Raw genomic sequence first — 16402 nt, forward strand, 5'->3', positions numbered from 1 at the left:
TTTCCCTTTCAACCTGTTAACTATCCTCAATTTTGAGTCAGCTGATTTTATGTGATTGTTTCCTTCCCTCCCACCCCCAGTACACTGCCTTTATGTGGCTGCATTTGTATTAGTCTCTGCTTAGAAAACCAAAAATGTATGACATGATTAAACCTTGTTTGTTCAATATAAAATAAGAGTTAAATACTTTCCGTAACTTTGCTCTCTTATCAGGCCTTCAAAGTCTTGCTCAGGAAAGTACTGTTAATGTTGATAATCAGAGTATCCCACCAGGAGCACATGATGCCTTGGACTGCAATACTGTCACAGCAGTGTCTTCAGTTCTTCTCTACTGTGTATAATGCAGAGCAAAATGGGGGTGGTGGTAGAAATTATGGTAGTAAATATATATTTTCTAGAAATATATCCGTTTCGTGGAAAGATAATATTAAGACCATATCAAGCCAAATATACAAATGAGAAAGTTTCATTTACCTCAAAAAAATCCAGGCTATACAAACAGACAACTGAAAGCCACATAGGAAATTTCCGAAACACAAAAGAAAAAGTCTCACCTACAAGATTATTTACATGTTTAGGGCCAGTATTATTAAAAGACGTCGTCCCCTAGGTCTAGTAGAAACATATAGAGAAGTCTATGCTAACACACTTGGAAAGAGGACTATTGTCCTTCCTTGCACATGACAAAAACCAAATGAACCAAACCCCTAGAAGGTATTAATGCACAAAGGTTTTAATACCTTGGCTTTAATGATTTTTCAAGGTTAAGAAACAAATTCAAATTGGTTGGGGCTTCAACTCAGTAATTACAATCACAATGCATCTCTGAAAGGCCCTGCATTTGGAGGCAGAGTAATCTGCAAAGATGATAGTTTTTACATATGTCCTGTTACCTACACCAATATAATTACTACATTATCTTATAAAGACAAACAGTTGCTTCAAACTCTTTAAAAAATATATAATGAGTTTCCCAAAGACTCGAGTCTATATTCAAAGATGAGTAAAAAAAAATCCATTACTTCCCTAGGGTCACTTTCTTCCTTTACTCCTGCTTAAATGCAAAAGCTGATAGTTTCTGATTTGTAGAAAAATCTAAAGGTTTCTGCTTTTTAGACAAATTCAGGTTCTCTTTTGCTTTTTCTTCCTGGTTTTCTGTTTCATCACTTTCATCAACCACACGTTTTCGCTTCTTTGCTTCAGTTCCTTCACTTGCCGTTTCTCCTTTGGCTTTGTTAGCCCACACCTTTGTAAAATGGCAGGAGTGAAAAGAAAAGATTTTTAGAAAATAACAAATAAGAAGTAAATGATTTATTTACTTTTCCAGGTAATATTTTTATATATAAAGCAGAATAATTAGCACTTGAATTAAGTGTTCTCATTGTTAACAAATCTTTTATTACTTAAATGCAGAGCACATTAAAGATTTACACTACTTTTATATCTCAATCTAAGCTTTGCTTATATTAATCATATTAGTTGCAAAATACTATAATTGCAGTACTATTTAAAAATGAAACTTTTGGCCAGGCACGGTGGCTCATGCCTGTAATCCCAGCACTTTGGGAGGCCGAGGTGGGTGGATCACGGGGTCAGGAGACTGAGACCATCCTGGCTAACACAGTGAAACCCCGTCTCTACTAAAAATACACAAAAATTAGCCGGGCATGGTAGCGGGCGCCTGTAGTCCCAGCTACTTGGGAGGCTGAGGCAGGAGACTGGAGTGAACCCGGGAGGTGGAGCCTGCAGTGAGCTGAGATCACACCACTGCACTCCAGCCTGGGCGAGAGCAAGACTCCGTCTCAAAAAATAAATAAATAAATAAATAAAACATAAAAATGAAACTTTTTATTCTAAGATAATTGCAGTTTCACATGCAGTTGTATGAAATAATACAGAAAGATCCTGTGTAGCCTTGACCCAGTTTTCCCCAGTGGTAACATTTTGCAAAACTATAGCCCAACAATCACAACTATAGGGAACTGACATTGAAACAATCCCATTTTACTTCTACTCATTTGAGCGTATGTATGTATTTACTTTTATTGTGGGTTGGTTTGTTTACCACCACAGTCAAAATACAGAACCTCTTCCCCAAGCCCCAACTCTGACTCCAACCCCTGGCAACCACTACTCTATTCTCCATCTTGATCATGTTGTCATTTCAGGAATGTTATATAAATGAGTATATATTCTTTGGGGTTTGATTTTTATTCACTCAGCAAGAGCCAGACAAGGTCCATTCATTTCATCTGTCTCTTAAATCTCTTTTAATCTATAATAGTTCCCCACTCCTACTTTATTTCCCTGGCCATTTCAAGGGCTCTTCAAGCTATAGAATTTCTCACATTAACAAACTGGATTTAAGTAAATGTTTGGGGTTTACCTTAAAAATACTGATTACATTTTTAAGTATTCAAAAACACAATCACAGCCTTTGCCAAGTCTCTTCCTCTTTTGCAGTGTAAAGTCTTATTTATTTAGACGCCATTTTATTGAACAACAAATGAGAAACATAAAATTGTAAATGAGGTTCTAAATGACGCTAAAGGTGTTTAAACCAGTTTCTGGCTTCCTCATTACGCAACACCTTTTTCATAAAACCCAATTTACCAAAGCAAGTATCTACGTTACTAGGTACCTGTGCTGCGCCCTGCCATTCCTGGGGAAGTGAAACCTGAGGATTTAACTGGTACACCACACACATTCCTTCTGCTTCTAACTGAGAGATTGTGCCTTCCTTCCTTCACATGGCAGAAGTTCATCAGAAGCAAGCCAGCCACCTGTCCTAATTTCCATGTGAAAGGCTGGAACAGAACACCAGTCTTTTTCCCAAAAGGAATAGTCTCATGTAGTATTTAATGTGTAAGTAGATACAATTTTTAAAAATTCTGCTTGCAAGAACCCTAAAGTAGTATTCAAAAAATGTGAATTCATTTTTACTTATTAATTTTTTTCCCCCTAGAGACCCGGTCTCACTCTGTCACCCATGCTGGAGTACAGTGACACAATCACGGCTCACTGCAGCCTTGACCTCCTGGGCTCAAGTAAGTGATCTTCCCACCTCAACCTCCTGAGTAACTGGGACTACAGGTGTGTGCCACCATGCCAGGCTAATTTTTAAATTTTTGTAGAGATGGTGTATCACTATGTTGTCTAGGCTGGTCTCAAACTCCTGGGCTCAAGAGATCCTCCTGCCTTGGCCTCCCAAAGTGCTAGGATTACAGGCTTGAGCCAACGAACTCAGCTTGACACTTTTGATTTTTAACAAATGCATCTTTTCTTGGGGTATTCTCCTAACTTAAAACATACAGGAACTTATAGAGATTAAAACAGTAAACCGTCAAAAAATTAACCATCCAGGCTGGGCAACACAGTGAGAGGTTGTCTCTATAAAAAAAAAAAAAAAAAGAGGACAATTGCTTGGGCCCAGGAGGTCGAGGTGGCAGTGAGCCATGATCACACCACGACACTCCTGCCTGGGTGAAAGAACAAGACCTGCCTCAAACAAAAACAAAACAAAAAACCCATCACCATTACATAATAATTACTACATATCCATATTATCATATATCCGCACTTACTTTCCTCTTTAAAAAGTTTGGTGGATGTATTCAATTTCCAAAAACAGAAAAAGGCTTTTCCTTTTTTTTTTAGTTGTCATGATCATTATTATCTTTGTTGTTGTTATTATTATTATTAGAGACGATGTCTCACTATGTTGCCCAGGCTGGTCACGAACTCCTGAGCTCAAGTGATCCGCCTCGACCTCCCAATGTGCTAGGATTACAGGCATAAGACACCATACCCAGCCAAAAGGCATTTCTATAAGAATTTTTTAAATCTGGGAATTCACTAAGATCTCAATCTCGGCACAATTATCCTTACCTTTCTTTCTTCAGTTGACAATACTCTAAATCGAATCATTCCTTCTTTTATTATGTCTGCTTCATCTGAAAAGTCAGGATTGTCAGACAAAATATTACTTCTATTTTCTTCTAACCACATCTGGAACCCGGTCTTTGGCCTAAAATCACAATTATGTGAAAACATTTTATACTTAAGACAGAGTTTAAAGTGCCTCATGATTTTAAGTTAGTAATCAACCATAAGTCTTTGACATCTATTATATAAAGTAAGGAAGACACAGTTACACTTGTTAATTCATGTTACTTTTTTTTTTTTTTTTTGAGACAGAGTCTCACTCTGTCACCCAGCCTGGAGTGCAATGGTGCGATCTCAGCTCACTGCAACCTCCGCCTCCTGGGTTCAAGCGATTCTCCTGCCTCAGCCTCCCAAGTAGCTGGGATTACAGGCATGCGCCACCACACCTGGCTAATTTTTTGCATGGGGTTTCACCATGTTGGTCAGGCTGGTCTCAAACTCCTGACCTCACGTGATCTGCCCGCCTCAGCTTCCCAAACTGCTGGGATTACAGGCATAAGCCACCGCGCCTGGCCTCATATTACTTTAAACTGCCTGGAGACTGCAGGATCAATGAACTGGAAAATCCTTTGTAAGGTCAATTCAAAAGGATCACTCACGTTTGTATTTGCCAAGTGCAGCAACCATGAACTCTGTACTTTCAACTTTTTAATGAATGTTGACAGGCTCAAGGTCTCCAACCTCACTTAGCCCTTGTGGCCTACCACATGTCCTTGGTAGGCTCTTTTTCTATTTCCCCAAACCAGCTATTTGAATTCCTCACTACTTTTCTCAAGCCCCTTTCCCATCGCCTCACCCTTGCTCTCAGAGCTGACCTGCATCAGCATTAGGTGAAGCACGGACACAACACATTTGTACATTTCATTAGATTCCACTTACAACACAAATTGTCTTTAAGTCACACAAGTTAAGGTTTAATGCAAATATTTAACATTTACTGATCACTTACTATCTACCAGGCACTACTCTAAAAGCTTTATGTATAGTACCTCATTTAAATGACAATAACACTATGAGATGGATACAATTATTATCTCCATTCCATAAGTGAGAAAAGGGAGGCTCAGAGACATGAAATAACCTATCCCAGGTTACACAAACAGTAAAACTCAGACCTGGGATTCAACAACCGGGCAATTTGACTCCAAAGTCTATGTTTTTTTGTAGAGACGGAGTCTCGCTCTTTCCCCTATGCTGGAGTACAGTGGCTCCGTATCGGCTTACTGCAACCTCCACCTTCCAGGTTCAAGTGATTCTCCTGCCTCAGCCTCCCAAACAGCTGGGACTACAGGTACGCGCCACCACACCCAGCTAATTTTTGTATTTTTAGTAAAGACAGGGTTTCACCATATTGGCCAGGTGGGTCTCGAACTCCTGACCTCATGATCTACTCGCCTCGGCCTCCCAAACTGCTGGGATTACAGGCCTGAGCCACTGTGCCTGGCCCAGAGTCTCTTATGTTTAACCCAGCAGCTATACGCCCCTCACTAGGCTGAACCTAAATGAATCCTAAATAACAAGTCTAAACTTTTTAAGGTTAAAAAAATTTTTATTAAAAAATTACTAGTATGACCATAACCACTTGCCCAATTTCTGAAAATATGCAAATTTTAAGTAATCTTAACGTAAACCGATTTCCAGAAAAATAACAGAACAAATCAAAACAAGTAAAAATCAAGGTATAACAAAGGTTCCTGAATTTCCAAAAATTAATGAAGACCCATTTTAATGAAACTTGGGGCAATGTCACAAGTCTACCTAATGGCCTGCAATCTTCTACTTCTAAACAGCTATTTTTAAAAAGAAAACCAAAATTGAACATTTCTTTCTTTGTTTTTTAAAGAGATGTGAGTCTCACTATGTTGCCTAGGCTGGCCTCAAACTTCTGGGCTTAAGCAACCCTTCTGACTCAACCTTCTGAGTGGCTAGGACTACAAGAGTGCACAGCCACCTGGCTAAAACTGGACATTTCTGATTAAGTATATCAACATCTGTGACAAAATATTAGTTTCAATAGTGGTAATTCCTTAAAATTTCAAAAGTAAGTTTTTTGTATAACCAACTGATAGTATGAAAAATTAAATTATCAATCTTCTTTGTTGTTGTTTTAAGAGAAAGGGTCTTGCTTTGTCGCCCAGGCTGGAGTGCAGTGGTATAATCAGCTCACTGCCACCTCAAATTCCTGGGCTCAAGCAATCCTCCTGCCTCAGACTCCCAAGCAGTTGGGACTACAGGCACGTGCCACCACACACACCTGGCTGATTTTAAAACTTTTGGTAGAGATGGGGTCTCCCTACATTGCCCAGGCTGGTTCCAATCTCCTGGGCTAAAGCTATCTGATCATGTTGGCCTTCCAAAGTGTTAGGCTTGGCCAGGTGTGGTGGCTCACACCTGTAATCCCAGCACTTTGGGAAGCCAAGATGGGCAAATCGCTTGAGGCCAAGAGTTTGAGACCAGCCTGGCCAACGTGGCAAACTCCATCTCTACCAAAAAATAACAAAATTAGTGGGCATGGTGGCACACACCTGTAATCCCAGCTACTCAGGAGGCTGAGGCATGAGAATCGCTTGAATCCAGAAGGTGGAGGTTGCAGTGAGCTGAGATTGCACCAGTGCACTCCAGCCTTGGTGACAGGGCAAGGCTGTCTCAAAAAAAGTGTTAGGCGGGCCAGGCATGGTGGCTCACACCTGTAATCCCTGCACTTTGGGAGGCCAAGGCAGGTGGATCACCTGAGGTCAGGAGTTCAAGACCAGCCTGACCAACATGGAGAAACCTCATCTCTACTAAAAATACAAAATTAGTCGGGCATGGTGGCGCATGCCTGTAATCACAGCTACTCAGGAGGCTGAGGCAGGAGAATCACTTGAACCCAGAGGCAGAGGTTGCAGTGAGCCGAGACTGTGCCATTGCATTGCAGTCTGGGCAACAAGAGCAAAAAGAAAAAAAAAAAGTGTTAAGAGGAAAAAAAACCATGAGCCACTATGCCCGGCCTATCAATTTTCTTAAATAAAATTTTCACTGTTTAAGACCTAAATTAAATTCAGAACAAAACAGGAAATGTGAAAACCACAGCCACTCCCTCAAACTGGTTAACATAAAGTCATTAAGAAAATAAGATATACTTTATTATTATTTTTCTCCCTAGACTGTTCAGCATGAGAAAAATGAGATATATTATGGTAAAAATGAAATTGTGACTGTTCTTTTCTTTTTGTTTTTTCTGAGATGGAGTCTCACTCTGTTGCCCAGGCTGGACTGCAGTGGCACAATCTTGGCTCACTGCAGCCTCCATCTCCTGTGTTCAAGCGATTCTCCTGCCTCAGCCTCCCGAGTAGCTGGGATTACAGGCACGAGCCACCATACCTGGCAAACTTTTGTATTTTTAATAGAGATGGGGTTTCACCATGTTGGCCAGGCTGGTCTCGAACTCTTGACCTCAAGTGATCCGCCCACCTCCGCCTCCCAAAGTGCTGGGATTACAGGCATGAGCCACTGTGCCAGGCCAAAATTGTGACTTTTCAAATTTAACGGATATATTAAAAATAAGGCCAGGAGTGGTGGCTCACACCTGTAATTCCAGCACTTTGGGAGGCCAAAGTGGGCAGATCACCTGAGGTCGGGAGTTCGAGACCAGCCTGACCAACATGGAGAAACCTCGTCTCTACTAAAGATACAAAATTAAGCGGTTCCAAGACGGTCGAATAGGAAGAGCTTCAGTCTACAGCTCCCAGCATGAGCGATGCAGAAGACGGGTGATTTCTGCACTTCCAACTGAGGTACCAGGTTCATCTCACTAAGGCTTGTCGGACAGTGGGCGCAGAACAGGGGGTGTGGCACACCGAGTGTGAGCTGAAGCAGGGCGAGGCATCACCTCACCCGGGAAGCGCAAGGGGTCAGAAAATTCCCTTTCCTAGCCAAGCAAAGCTGTGACACACAGCACCTGGAAAATTGGGTCACCCCCACCCTAATACTGTGCTTTTCCAATGGTCTTAGCAAACGGCACACCAGGAGATTATATCCCACTCCTGGCTCAGAGGGTCCCACGCCCATGGAGCCTCACTCATTGCTAGCACAGCAGTCTGAGATTGAACTGCAAGGCGGCAGCCTCAGCCAGGAAACTCGAACTGGGTGGACCCCACCGAAGCTCAAGGAGACCTGCCTGCCTCTGTGGACTCCACCTCTGGGGGCAGGGCATAGCCGAACAAAGGCAGCAGAAACCTCTACAGACTTAAATGTCCCTGTCTGACAGCTTTGAAGAGAGTAGTGGTTCTCCCAGCACGGAATTTGAGATCTGAGAATGGACAGACTGCCTCCTCAGTGGCAGGTGGGTCCCTGACCCCCAAGTAGCCTAACTGGGAGGCACCCCCCAGTAGGGGCAGACTGACACCTCACACAGCCGGGTACCCCTCTGAGACGAGGCTTCCAGAGGAATGACCAGGCAGCAACATTTGCTGTTCAGCAATATTTGCTGTGCTGCAGCCTCCGCTGCTGATACCCAGGCAGAGTCTGGAGTGGGCCTCCAGCAAACTCCAACAGACCTGCAGCTGAGGGTCCTGACTGTTAGAAGGAAAACTAACAAACAAAAAGGACATCCACACCAAAACCCCATGTGTACGTCACCATCATCAAAGACCAAAGATAGATGAAACCATAAAGACTGGGGAAAAAACAGAGCAAAAAAGCTGAAAATTCTAAAAATCAGAGCACCTCTCCCCCTCCAAAGGAACGCAGCTCCTCACCAGCAACGGAACAAAGCTGGACGGAGAATGACTTTGACGAGTTGAGAGAAGAAGGCTTCAGACAATCAAACCTCTCCGAGCTAAAGGAGGAAGTTCGAACGCATCGCAAAGGAGCTAAAAACCTTGAAAAAAGATTAGACGAATGGCTAACTAGAATAACCAGTGTAGAGAACTCCTCAAATGACCTGATGGAGCTGAAAACCATGGCACGAGAACTACGTGACAAATGCACAAGCCTCAGTAGCCAATTCAATCAACTGGAAGAAAGGGTATCAGTGATCAAAGATCAAATGAATGAAATGAAGCAAGAAGAAAAGTTCAGAGAAAAAAGAGTAAAAAGAAACGAACAAAGCCTCCAAGAAATATGGGACTATGTGAAAAGACCAAATCTACATTTGTTTGGTGTACCTGAAAGTGCCAGGGAGAATGGAACCAAGTTGGAAAACACTCTGCAGGATACTATCCAGGAGAACTTCCCCAATCTAGCAAGGCAGGCCAACATTCAAATTCAGGAAATACAGAGAATGCCACAAAGATACTCCTCGAGAAGAGCAACTCCAAGACACATAATTGTCAGATTCACCAAAGTTGAAATGAAGGAAAAAATGTTGAGAGAGAAAGGTTGGGTTACCCACAAAGGGAAGCCCATCAGACTAACAGCTGATCTCTCGGCAGAAACTCTATGAGCCAGAAGAGAGTGGGGGCCAATATTCAACATTCTTAAAGAAAAGAATTTTCAACTCAGAATTTCATATCCAGCCAAACCAAGCTTCATAAGTGAAGGAGAAATAAAATCCTTTACAGACAAGCAAATGCTGAGAGATTTTGTCACCACCACGCCTGCCCTACAAGAGCTCCTGAAAGAAGCACTAAACATGGAAAGGAACAACTGGTACCAGCCACTGAAAAAACATGCCAAATTGTAAAGACCATCGAGGCTAGGAAGAAACTGCATCAATTAATGAGCAAAGTAACCAGCTAACATCATAATGACAGGATCAAATTCACATATAACAATATTAACCTTAAATGTAAATGGGCTAAATGCTCCAATTAAAAGACACAGACTGGCAAATTGGATAAAAAGTCAAGACCCATCAGTGTGCTGTATTCAGGAGACCCATGTCATGTGCAGAGACACACATAAGCTCAAAATAAAGGGATGGAGGAAGATCTACCAAGCAAATGGAAAACAACAAAAGGCAGGGGTTGCAATCCTAGTCTCTGATAAAACAGACTTTAAACCAACAAAGATCAAAAGAGACAAAGAAGGCCATTACATAATGGTAAAGGGATCAATTCAATTCAACAAGAAGAGCTAACTATCCTAAATATATATGCACCCAATACAGGAGCACCCAGATTCATAAAGCAAGTCCTTAGAGACCTACAAAGAGACTTAGACTCCCACGCAATAATAATGGGAGACTTTAACACCCCACTGTCAACATTAGACACATCAACGAGACAAAGTTAACAAGGATATCCAGGAATTGAACTCAGCTCTGCACCAAGCAGACCTAATAGACATCTACGGAACTCTCCACCCCAAATCAACAGAATATACATTCTTCTGAGCACCACATCGCACTTATTCCAACATTGACCACATAGTTGGAAGTAAAGCACTCCTCAGCAAATGTAAAAGAACAGAAATTATAACAAACTGTCTCTCAGACCACAGTGCAATCAAACTAGAACTCAGGATTAGGAAACTCACCCAAAACTGCTCAACCACATGGAAACTGAACAACCTGCTCCTGAATGACTACTGGGTACATAACGAAATGAAGGCAGAAATAAAGATGTTCTTTGAAACCAATGAGAACAAAGACACAGCATACCAGAATCTCTGGGACACATTTAAAGCAGTGTGTAGAGGGAAATTTATAGCACTAAATGCCCACAAGAGAAAGCAGGAAAGATCTAAAATTGACACCCTAACATCACAATTAAAAGAACTAGAGAAGCAAGAGCAAACATATTCAAAAGTTAGCAGAAGGCAAGAAATAACTAAGATTAGAGCAGAACTGAAGGAGATAGAGACACAAAAAACCCTTCAAAAAATCAATGAATCCAGGAGCTGGTTTTTTGAAAAGATCAATAAAATTGATAGACTGCTAGCAAGACTAATAAAGAAGAAAAGAGAGAAGAATCAAATAGACGCAATAAAAAATGATAAAGGGGATATCACCACTGATCCCACAGAAATACAAACTACCATCAGAGAATACTATAAACACCTCTATGCAAATAAACTAGAAAATCTAGAAGACATGGATAAATTCTGGACACACACACCCTCCCAAGACTAAACGAGGAAGAAGTTCAATCTCTGAATAGACCAATAACAGGCTCTGAAATTGAGGCAATAATTAATAGTCTACCAACCAAAAAAAAAAGTCCAGGACCAGATGGATTCACAGCCAAATTCTACCAGAGGTACAAGGAGGAGCTGTTACCATTCCTTCTGAAACTATTCCAATCAATAGAAAAAGAGGGAATCCTCCCTAACTCATTTTATGAGGCCAGCATCATCCTGATACCAAAGCCTGGCAGAGACACAACAAAAAAAGAGAATTTTAGACCAATATCCCTGATGAACATGGATGCAAAAATCCTCAATAAAATACTGGCAAACCAAATCCAGCAGCACTTCAAAAAACTTATCAAGTGGGCTTCATCCCTGGGATGCAAGGCTAGTTCAACATTCGCAAATCAATAAACGTAATCCAGCATATAAACAGAACCAAAGACTAAAACCACATGATTATCTCAATAGATGCAGAAAAGGCCTGTGACAAAATTCAACAACGCTTCATGCTAAAAAACTCTCAATAAATTAGGTATTGATGGGATGTATCTCAAAATAATAAGAGCTATTTATGACAAACCCACAGCCAATATCATACTGAATGGGCAAAAACCGGAAGCATTCCCTTTGAAAACTGGCACAAGACAGGGATGCCCTCTCTCACCACTTCTGTTCAACATAGTGTTGGAAGTTCTGGCCAGGGCAATCAGGCAGGAGAAAGAAATAAAGGGTATTCAATTAGGAAAAGAGGAAGTCAAATTGTACCTGTTTGCAGATGACGTGATTGTATATTTAGAAAACCCCATCGTCTCAGCCCAAAATCTCCTTAAGCTGATAGGGAACTTCAGCAAAGTCTCAGGATACAAAATCAATGTGCAAAAATCGCAAGCATTCTTATACACCAATAACAGACAAACAGAGAGCCAAATCATGAGTGAACTCCCATTCACAATTGCTTCAAAGAGAATAAAATACCTAGGAATCCAACTTACAAGGGATGTGAAGGACCTCTTCAAAGAGAACTACAAACCACTGCTCAATGAAATAAAAGAGGACACAAACAAACGGAAGAACATTCCACGCTCATGGATAGGAAGAATCACTATCGTGAAAACGGCCATACTGTCCAAGGTAATTTATAGATTCAATGCCATCCCCATCAAGCTACCAATGACTTTCTTCACAGAATTGGAAAAAACTACTTTAAAGTTCATATGGAACCAAGAAAGAGCCCGCATTGCCAAGTCACTCATAAGCCAAAGGAACAAAGCTGGAGGCATCACACTACCTGACTTCAAACTATACAAAACAGCACGGTACTGGTACCAAAACAGAGATATAGACCAATGGAACAGAACACAGCCCTCAGAAATAATACCACACATCTACAACCATCTGATCTTTGACAAACATGACAAAAACAAGAAATGGGGAAAGGATTCCCTATTTAATAAATAGTGCTGGGAAAACTGCCTACCCATATGTAGAAAGCTGAAACTGGATCCATTCCTTACATCTTATACAAAAATTAATTCCAGATGGATTAAAGACTTAAATGTTAGATCTAAAACCATAAAAACCCCAGAAGAAAACCTAGGCAATACCATTCAGGATATAGGAATGTGCAAGGACTTCATGTCTAAAACACCAAAAGCAATGGCAACAAAAGCCAAAATTGACAGATGGGATCTAATTAAACTAAAGAGCTTCTGCACAGCAAAAGAAACTACCATCAGAGTGAACAGGCAATCTACAGAACGGGAAAAAATTTTGCAATCTACCCATCTGACAAAGGGCTAATATCCAGAATCTACAAAGAACTCAAACAAATTTACAAGAAAAAAACAAACCCCATCAAAAAGTGGGCGAAGGATATGAGCAGACACTTCTCAAAAGAAGACATTTATGCAGCCAACAGACACATGAAAAAATGCTCATCATCACTGGCCATCAGAGAAATGCAAATCAAAACCACAGTGAGAAACCATCTCACACCAGTTAGAATGGCAATCATTAAAATGTCAGGAAACAACAGGTGCTGGAGAGGATGTGGAGAAATAGGAACACTTTTACACTGTTGGTGGGACTGTAAACTAGTTCAACCATTGTGGAAGACAGTGTGGCGATTCCTCAAGGATCTAGAACTAGAAATACCATTTGACCCAGCAATCCCATTACTTGGTATATACCCAAAGGATTATAAATCATGCTGCTATAAAAACACATGCACACGTATGTTTATTGTGGCACTATTCACAATAGCAAAGACTTGGAACCAACCTAAATGTTCATCAATGATAGACTAGATTAAGAAAATGTGGCACATATGCACCATGGAATACTATACAGCCATAAAAAAGGATGAGTTCATGTCCTTTGTAGGGACATGGATGAAACTGGGAACCATCATTCTCAGCAAACTATCTCAAGGACAAAAAACCAAACACCGCATGTTCTCACTCATAGGTGGGAAGTGAACAATGAGAACGCTTGGACACAGGAAGGGGAACATCACACACTTGGGCCTGTTGTGGGGTGGGGGAAGTGGGGAGGGATAGCATTAGGAGATATACCTAATGTAAATGATGAGCACAGCACACCAACATGGCACATGTGTACATATGTAACAAACCTGAATGTTGTGCACATGTACCCTAGAGCTTAAAGTATTTAAAAAAAAAAAAAAGATATAAAATTAGCCAGGCATGGTGGCGTATGCCTGCAATCCCAGCTACTCAGGAGGCTGAGGCAGGAGAATCGCTTGAACCTGGGAGGCGGAGGTTGCAGTGAGCCAAGATCGTGCCAATGCACTCCAGCCTGGGCAACAAGAGCGAAACTCCGTCTCAAAAAAAAATAAATAAATACAAAGAAATCCAGCATAGTAGAGATCAAGAAAATAGGTAACATACTGTGTTTGTGGACAAAGAGGATATGAGCAAATAGGAATACTCATATTGCTAAAGGTGTATAAAATGATACAACATCAATGCAGAACAATCTGGCATTGGAATTATAAGTGCAGATTAACTTGAACCATACATGAATCCATCTTATAGCTATATATGCATCTGTGAGAAATGCTATTCATATAAAATTATTCATTGCAGTACTGTCTGTACTAGCAAAAGACCAGTAACCATCTTTTGTCCACAAGTAGAGAACTACATGAACTATGACATGTCTATTCAATGGATACACAAAGATTGAAGCTCTTATTTTTCTATCTATCCATCCATTTATGTATTTACTTTTTCTGATAGCCTTGCTATAGTATAAAGAAGTTCTTTTTTTTTTTTTTTTTGAGACAGAGTTTCGCTTTTGTTGCCCAGGCTGGAGTGCAGCGGTGTGATCTCAGATCACTGCAATCTCCACGTCCCGGGTTCAAGTGATTCTCCTGCCTCAGCCTTCCGATTTGCTGGGATTACAGGCATGTGCCACCACGCCTGGCTAATTTTGTATTTTTAATAGAGACAGGGTTTCTCCATGTTGGTCAGGCTGGTCTCGAACTCCCATCCTCAGATGACCCGCCTGCTTCGGCTTCCCAAAGTGCTGAGATTATAGGCGTGAGCCACCATGCCCGGCCAGTATAAAGAAGTTCTTTATGTAGTAATATAAAATAAGCTACAAAAGCTATTGTTAAGTTAAAAAAGTAAGGTACAGAATAATGTGTAAAACAAAAAATAGACAAATATGTATTTGCACATAAATAGAATAATTTTGGAAAGTTCCACAAGAAACTTGTTGCAGTGATTGTTTTTGGAGACAGAAATTAGTTGGATGAAACTACTTATTATCACTCTTCTTTTTGTATCTTTTGCTATTTCTCCTCATTAAACTATTTAAAAACAAACAAAAAATTAATTACAAAATATAATGTCCCAATAAAATATATCTACAATTTAAAAATATACAATTTATTAAAGCATATTTTAATAAATATTATAAATAGACATTAATATTTGTGGCTTCCTTATAGTCACAAGTGTCCAGAATGCCCACTACCAATGCCAATGTATTATTTGTATTAAGGAATAACAGCATTGCATAATTTTGTATTGCTGCTACTGTATACTTTTTACTTGGTCACTGCATGCTAAATTTCTCTATGTACTGACCTTTGGTTTTCAGTGTTTTGAGGAGGACATATAGCTGGGGTTTCAGATAATACATTTTTAAGATTTTCTTCTTTCACTTCCTCAGTTTTATTAGTTTGAGAATTTTTTTTCTGGAAATAGGATGCTGCAGATGCCTATAAAAACAAACATGAATACTGCAACAACATCTAGTATAATTTTATATGTTTTATAAGCACGTTCTGAAAAATGTGAAGAAACATCTATAATTATTGAGAATTCTTATACTAACACGTGAAATCTGGAGTTCTCAGTTGTAAATAAATAGGCAAACACATGCAAAACCAAAAAACTACACTTCAGATTCCATGTTTTCCTTTTTTTTTTTTTTGAGACGGAGTCTCACTCTGTTGCCCAGGCTGGAGTGCAGTGGCCCTATCTCGGCTCACTGCAACCTCCACCCTCCGAGTTCAAGTGGTTCTCCTGACTCACCCTCCCAGGTAGCTGGGATTACAGGCACCTGCCACCGCGGCTGGCCTAAATTCCATGTTTTCTAAATGAATACAATTATATTAAATAGAAAAGATAAGCAATAGATCTATTTTACCAATGACTAATCCGGGATCAAATACTTATCAGAGTGGAAAAATCAGGACTCAGAACAAGGAAAAATTAGGGCCATGTACAATATCAGCCACTATTAAATAAGAATATACATCAGAACTATCTGGGTGATTTTAATAAAAATACAGATAAATGTCTGAGCTTCTGGGGTCTGAGTATATATATTTTTAAAAAGTGATCTATAAAAACAAGGAGAGGGGCAGGATAGGCTGGGTGCAGTGGCTCATGCCTGTAATACCAGCACTTTGGGAGGCTGAGGTGGGTGGATCACTTGAGGCCAGGAGTTTGAGACCAGCCTGGCCATCATGCTGAAACCCCATCTCTACTAAAAATACCAAAATTAGCTGGGCGTGATGTCAGGCCTCTGTAATCCCAACTCCTCAGGAGGCTGAGGCATGAGAATTGCTTGAACCCAGGAGACAGAGGCTGCAGTGAGCTGAGATCCTGACACTGCACTCCATCCAGCCTGGGTGACAGAGTGAGCCTCTGTCTCAAAAAAGACAGGGGGAGCAGGATAGTGATCTTGGAAGTCAGAATCTGCTACAAAGTGTGTAACAACTCACGAGGCAGAACAGGGAGTGATTCTGAAACAAAAAACACGACTGTTTTGGGGTTTGTTTTTTTCAGATGGGGTATCTCTTATGTTTCCCAGACTGGACTCAAACTCCTGGGCTCAAGTGATCCTCCCACCTCAGCCTCCTGAGTAT

General features: G+C 40.7%; 1 protein-coding gene across 4 annotated transcripts in view; it reads right to left on the bottom strand.

Annotated features, from left to right (window-relative positions):
- Positions 1-450: 450 nt before the first annotated feature.
- The window catches only part of WDHD1 (WD repeat and HMG-box DNA binding protein 1), an 85164-nt gene continuing 69212 nt past the window's right edge, over positions 451-16402 (bottom strand). For all 4 annotated transcript variants that reach the window (XM_034937586.3, XM_003831693.6, XM_034937587.1 and 1 more), the window contains 3 exons: positions 15114-15247; positions 3889-4027; positions 451-1246 (listed from right to left, as the gene is read on the bottom strand). In XM_034937586.3, the coding sequence (XP_034793477.1) occupies positions 1046-1246; positions 3889-4027; positions 15114-15247 (474 nt within the window). In that variant the 3' untranslated portion in view covers positions 451-1045. The remainder of the gene's footprint in view (positions 1247-3888; positions 4028-15113; positions 15248-16402) is intronic.

This window comes from Pan paniscus, chromosome 15 (assembly GCF_029289425.2).
Source record: "Pan paniscus chromosome 15, NHGRI_mPanPan1-v2.0_pri, whole genome shotgun sequence".
Taxonomy (NCBI): domain Eukaryota; kingdom Metazoa; phylum Chordata; class Mammalia; order Primates; family Hominidae; genus Pan; species Pan paniscus.